The sequence below is a fragment of the Saccostrea echinata genome, unplaced genomic scaffold (genome assembly GCF_033153115.1).
Source record: "Saccostrea echinata isolate AGI-Se365-2 ecotype Australia unplaced genomic scaffold, CSIRO_AGI_Sech_v1 ptg000042l, whole genome shotgun sequence".
Taxonomy (NCBI): domain Eukaryota; kingdom Metazoa; phylum Mollusca; class Bivalvia; order Ostreida; family Ostreidae; genus Saccostrea; species Saccostrea echinata.
This window is the reverse complement of record NW_026889791.1, coordinates 1,325,776-1,332,321: the sequence shown is the minus strand read 5'-3', so window position 1 is coordinate 1,332,321 and position 6,546 is coordinate 1,325,776. Positions and strand designations below refer to the sequence as shown.

At 31.3% G+C, this 6,546-nt stretch overlaps 1 protein-coding gene across 1 annotated transcript; it reads right to left on the bottom strand.

Annotated features, from left to right (window-relative positions):
- Positions 1 to 2,238: 2,238 nt before the first annotated feature.
- Positions 2,239 to 5,248, bottom strand: LOC133201009 (complement C1q subcomponent subunit B-like). Its single transcript, XM_061336812.1, has 3 exons — positions 5,172 to 5,248; positions 2,987 to 3,165; positions 2,239 to 2,645 (listed from the first exon to the last, which is right to left on the bottom strand). The coding sequence occupies exons 1-3, from the start codon at positions 5,246 to 5,248 to the stop codon at positions 2,239 to 2,241; spliced, it is 663 nt and encodes a 220-aa protein (XP_061192796.1).
- Positions 5,249 to 6,546: the final 1,298 nt, after the last annotated feature.

The window sequence follows — 6,546 nt, the reverse complement described above, 5'->3', positions numbered from 1 at the left end:
AGTTTCTAACTGAAGGATTTGGTATTCTTGTTTCCTATCGTTTTCTTCTAGAATTGCAAGTCTTTCCACTAAGGAATGCAACATACGTTCCTGCCCATCTTTATCCAACTCTTCAGCATAAGATACTTTCAAGAGAAACATTATGGTAACAAATTTGAACATATACACTGCCAGTGCCATTTTCAGTTTAGGTGCAAGTAATCTTTAGTCAGGTACTAGCATAGAGATATCTCGGTGCCAAGGACTTCTTATCAAGTTATCAAGTTTACATTTCTCCAGAAACAAAAATTCAAGTACAGTCCAGCTTGTGTTAGCAAATCACCCGATTGATAAAGCGTTTGGATTACTGAAAGCCTCCTCTTATAATTTACCGATATAAAAGTAAATTCTACTCCTCATAAATTTCATCAGGAAGATGAAGTGTCCGGATTATTGCTGTCCGGTATAACGAAGCTTCACTGTAGTTTGATTACAAATAGATAAATGGATTTTGTTTGACATGTTTACTATATTCAACGTACAGATTATATACGGTGGAAGTAACAGACTTAATGAATTACTTATTGTAAAAAGCCTTAATTGATGCTCTCGGGAATGTTTCCAAAGTGATTATATTTGTAGCCGACACAAACACTTACGGAAGGCAAACAAGCTATATTTGATTTGTGTTTCAAACTTTTATACTGAAGTATTTTTACCCTTTTTCACAATTGTTACTTACGTTTAACATTTTTGTGCGATTTTTTTTCAATATAGCAGTTGAGATTATATTGCTCCACATAACAAAATATCAAGAGGGATAGAAAGAAAAACCTATAGGTACTGTGTGCAATGTGGTCACAAAATGATATCCCCTCTTTCATACGAGTATAAAGGCAAGGTCCATTGTTTGCTGTGAGAAATAGAGGTGTAGAATAAGAGGTGTACAATGGCACCTTGTGATAAAAATTCTATAAAAGTCTCATTACATTTTATTCAGTGGTAGAGGAAGATTTGTGGATAAAAGATGGATCCCCCAAATTCTGCAAACGTAAGGACGGCGGAAGGATGTATGGACGGACACCGCCATCACTGTATACCCCCCTACCCCCACCCTCCCTCGCTTTTTAAGCGGGGAGTATAATAAATATAGCATGTTTTAAAATATTTCATCCAACGTTAAGTAATTCTGACAGAAATATGGAAAATGCAACTTGGCTCTCATTTCAGTTTAAACGTACATTGATCCTTGAAATATTTCAAAAAAAAATTATCGAAAATCTGATTAATTCATGTTTGTTAAGAATTTATTCTAAACAAAAATTATAAAACTGTGTAAATATCTAAGCAAAACAAATTTTACATAAGTGAACAAGCCGATATAACCTTTCCTGCTTAGTACCATACGTAACAAAAATATACTTGAAAGCTTTTTTTGTTTAAGTGGATCTTTGTAGATGTTCATAGCTTTTGAAATTTACACGTTCATCCTACTGGGCAGCTCAATTGCAATGCTATTTTGCATTATCACATAAAAACCACTCTTATACATTTCAATACTTCATAGTTTATAATGAATGTCATGTTAATCAATAAAGTGTAACATGTTTATATTTCAAATGTTTCTAATTATTTCATTACCATTAATTAAGGTTTAGCACTTAAGGGTTAAATTTATTTTCAACGATGAAAATATAATGTCCTGTTAAAACAGATCTTCATACAAAGTGAAGAATGTATTCCTTCTTTATTTTTCAACTTTTCGCCCTTTCATATTTGCAATCAATTTTGCCATGTTTTAAACTCGCCAAGAAACAGTTTTGTTTAAGATATAATACTGTTTACTTTGAATTCGCTCCGTTTTAAATTCACCCACTTCCGACAAAGGCTTAAGGGGTGAAAATTTAACGGGGCAAAAATTTTCCTGTATACAGTGCCTAAAGTATTGCTGACTTGCAATCACTGATCGAGAATTGATTTGAAGACACTCTTATCATTTGTAGCAGATTCTTCTTTTCATTTAACTAGTTCATAAGGTCTCATTGCGTGAAAAACCTTTGATAAAAAAGCAGATTCTTAGTAAAAAAAATTTGTATAGATGTCATTTAGCTCTCTCTCTCTCTCTCTCTCTCTCTCTCTCTGTGTGTGTGTGTGTGTGTGTGTGTATTTTGCAAGAATTATTATTGGCATCCAATTTTGATTTTCAAACTCTCTAAAAATAATTTTCTAATTAGGTTTCAAAATAAAAACTGTATTTAATTATAATTTCCACCCGGTGAAGGAAGTTCGCATATAATCTGCACTAAGAATTGTCCCTTTAGCTCCTTCTGTCACGTGTGTCTGTATGTGCACAACATCATTAGCATTCAGTTCTGTTGCAATCAGTCCAGTGGCAATCTGGTAATCTATGTTATTTACGCTATTGGTAAGAATTTGGCCAATGCTATCGGAATTTCTTAGAATTTCTGTATTTGCATAACTTCCATGATCGCACACCACTGTCCAGCTGAAGACATAGACACCGTGTTCTGGTGCTGTGAAGGCTCCAAGATGAGGATTATATGACCCTCCAGAGTTTGTTACCACGTGATCAAAGACGAGAATGTGATGAGGACTGCTTGTTATCTCGTTGTGGCTCATGTAGGCATAGAATGCAACAGCGCCAACTGTAACATAATGAATTTCAAATGTTTAAGATGTCTTTGTAAGGTACCATCATCTACAGATGAAAAAAATACTAGTGTGATTTCTTCTTTTTTTTTTTTTTTTTAGATTAATCTACTATGAAAATTACATACCAGTATTGTGGCTATTAATAAGTCTCTTGGGAAGATTTAATTGTCCCGAAATTCCTTAGTTCTCTGAGCCTCTGCTCCTACCAATTTATTTTCGGACGTATGAACAGTAACATCATCATTGACAATTCTTCCTGGTTCTTTGTTAAACACAACCGCTTCAGACGTTTGAAAACCATTTGTTCGTCTCGAAATCGTCGTCATTAGTTTACGCATATACGAATCTTTTCTATGAATCGCAGATTTGAGTTCAATTATTTCCTGTTGCTGGATTTTATCGTTGGTCTCTAGGAATCGAATTCTCTGTTCGTGTTCCTCGAGTTTTTTGGCAAGATTTTGAATGATATCATTAACATTTCTTTCGTCATCATCAACTTTCAAATGTGATCCACTGACAATACAAAAGAAACAACACAATATATAGAGACGTAGGAGGAACGACATATTTTGTCGGGAAATGATTACCTGAAATATATCGGTCACTAGTTATTTTCTTATCTCTATATACAGTTCCATGCGTATGCCTATTTTCTTTATACGCACTCAGACAAAAGTTAGCTGAACACATTTGCCATTCTTTCAAAACAGAATTATTATTTGATAATTAAATGAAATGCAACACATTATGTTGTGCATGCCAAGAAAAAAAAGCCCTTTGATGTTGTAATCCTAGAAAAAAATCTTTAAATAATTATGTAAATGTGTTTCAATATCTATACCCAAATTAACAAATAATTACGTTTAAAACGCAATATTTGAAAACCATTATATTAAAGAAATATAAAACGTGAATGGTGAAGAAACTTTAAAGGAATGAAGAACTATAAAAAGACACTAAAACATTTATTCTTTTAAAACCCAATAATAAGATAAATAAATAAATAATTAGATTTTGATACATAACTTTTACTATGAAATAAATGTAACAGCTATTTACTTTATTTTGTTGACAATATTTTACAAAAGTAAAGACTTTTCATTGCAACTTTTTTTTGCAAAGATTGGACTGTTAGAAAAGAATCCCTAAATAAAAACGAAGGATATACACTCCTTCTTGGGACTCAGATTCCAACATTTACACTTTGAACAATCCAGTGAAGTTTATTCATGTAAACATGATTCCTTGATCAACGTTACAAATTATTCTAGCATCATTCGTAATTATACCACATTTTTACGTTCAAGTATTCCAAGTATGTCTCAGACTTGACTTTAAAATTGCCTCGTATATTCAGAATAATAAATTTCATAATAACACCAAATGCGATATTTGCTAAGCGAAAATGAAATTTACAAAAATTGTCCAAATGTTGATCAAAGAGCCATATGAAGACTTATTGATATGGAGTTAGAAAAAAAAATTCAAGGACACTCTTTTTTTATTTTACTTGTTAACTTACGTTGAAATCACTAAACTTACAAATAAGACTGTTGATTAACAATAATTTCGAACGCTTTTTCAATGTGTAAGCATTGCGTTTCTGACGGGTAACACTTAATGAAATGGTTCAAGCAAGTGTTGAACAAGAAATCCGTTAAGGTTCAAGCAAGTGTTGAACAAGGAATCCGTTAAAGCTAACAGGTTTCTTATTCCAAAACATTATTTCCAATCTAAGAACTACAAAGGTTTACCAGAGTTTTAACAGTTTCAGGAAATATCATTAACAGTGCATTAAGTGCACATTGTCGTTTTGGGTTAGTCTTATTTCTTAAATGAGTAATGAATAGGACACCTTTCAGTCATATCATGGAGATGTAGGTAATGCAAATATCAAATTCTACAATAAGACCAAATAGGCGATAAAGGATTGTTGTTAAATAAAAATAAAGTCTTTACTTTCATAAAAATTTTATTTCTATATCTTTAATACTTTGGATCGAATTTATCCATGAAGTTAAGGCTAAGATAGTTCAGCTATAAGCGAATGAAATAGTATTCCCACTCCACAAAGTCTTCCGAGAACAGTAATTGAGAAGTGTTTCGAGAAGTGTTTTGAGATTTTTAATTTTTTTTTCATGACCGACAAATGACCTTGACTTTGATTTGACGTAAACCTTGCCTACGACATTCAAGTTATGATAAGTCATAATTCAATTTTGATCAGAACCACCTTCGAAGGTTACGGTTTAACTAGACGGATATTAATTCAAATACTTTTTTATGCTTTCCTGCATGGAGTCAACAAAATAAATCTATATAAATTTAAAAAAAATCCATGATGACCAAGAGGGAAATATTAATATTTCCTGATAGCATTTCCTTTTTCCGTGCACGTACAGAGAACTAATCTTAATCACCTTATATATTAATTTTCATCATTTCAAATTAGATTTTTTTGTAAGAATCATGCGTTAAAATAATATGGAAGCTTTTTAAAACACGTCTCTATTACCTACCCCATTTGATTCTGCTCAGACCGAGAATAGTGTGATAAAAACGCAGACCCATTCCTCCTTAGAAAATCGGGTTTCATGTTCGATTTTTTAAATTTATTTTAGCCAAATGGCTTTTCTCATTGTCATTATTGTAGTTTTCAAAGTCCGTTGAATCTAATTATTTCCTGTTGATGAATACATCATTTACAGTCTGTTTTCGTACTTTCTAAAAGATTCGAATAAAATTTTGGAATCCATACGAATTCAATAATATATTAAAATATCTTAATGCCCTTTAGAGGTATAAAAGACGTGTACACGTATATATAATGTTTTTTTTTTTTCTTTAAGATGTGACTCTGTGCATGGAAATTGTTGTTGTTGTTGCTTTTTTCATTTTGACATGGAATAATAAAAAACCCAGTTTCATCTTAATATTACATTTTTTTCTACGAGTTTTTCACCATGAAAACTGCATGAACATAATGTTGGTATTTCAGCTGTCATTATTTCAGACAGTATAACTTTTTATTTTGCTGATTATTATTATCTTTCCCTTTTTATATAGTTTTCAGACGATTTACGATCTGGCCTAAGTACAGTTGCAACTCTTTTTTTTTTTTTTTTTTTTTTAAAGTTTGCAATTCTTGTCTGAGATTGAATTAACAAAATAAAAATATTACTTAGAGCAGTATGTAAGCAGAGGTCAAATGTTTGAAAAAGATTTATTTTTCTATATCAATATATGTCCAAATAGTGTTTACTACTACATGTGTATTTAAAAAAAAAAAATCTCTAAGGAGAATCTCTTCATTTTATAAATAGAGAAGGAAATGAATTAAAAAAAAAAAAAAAAAAAAAAAAAATACGCAGATTTTTTTGTTTTTTTATACATAGAATAAAAATAAAACTACCTGTGTGAACATTGTTAAACATGCAATTAGCAGTACTTTATGTCAAATGTACGATTATTATTTACCATTTATGGATTGTAAAGTAAATTTAAACATAATTGAGATAGAATTAGATCAGTGTGTTGTAAATAATTGCATTTTTGTGCACTTGTCTATCACAATAACATATATTATTTTCTAATTAACTAACGGAAGCTACTTTTTTAAAATCAAAAATAACTTGGCGTTGTTAAATTTTAAACATTAGGAAGATATATGTTGAGAGTTTGCTTTAAAATTGAATTAATCGACTTAATTACTTTATACAAGTGCAGATTCAGGATTTTTTTCGAAGGGGGGGGGGGGTGTCCACCCCAGTCAAAGAAAAAATCCTATCGAGAAATTTCTTGACGAGCAATGGTGGGTCCACGTTTTCTAAGGGGGGGGGGGCAAGCAAAGTCATTTTTTATTTCCTTCAGTGTATACTTTAAATAATTCTGCAA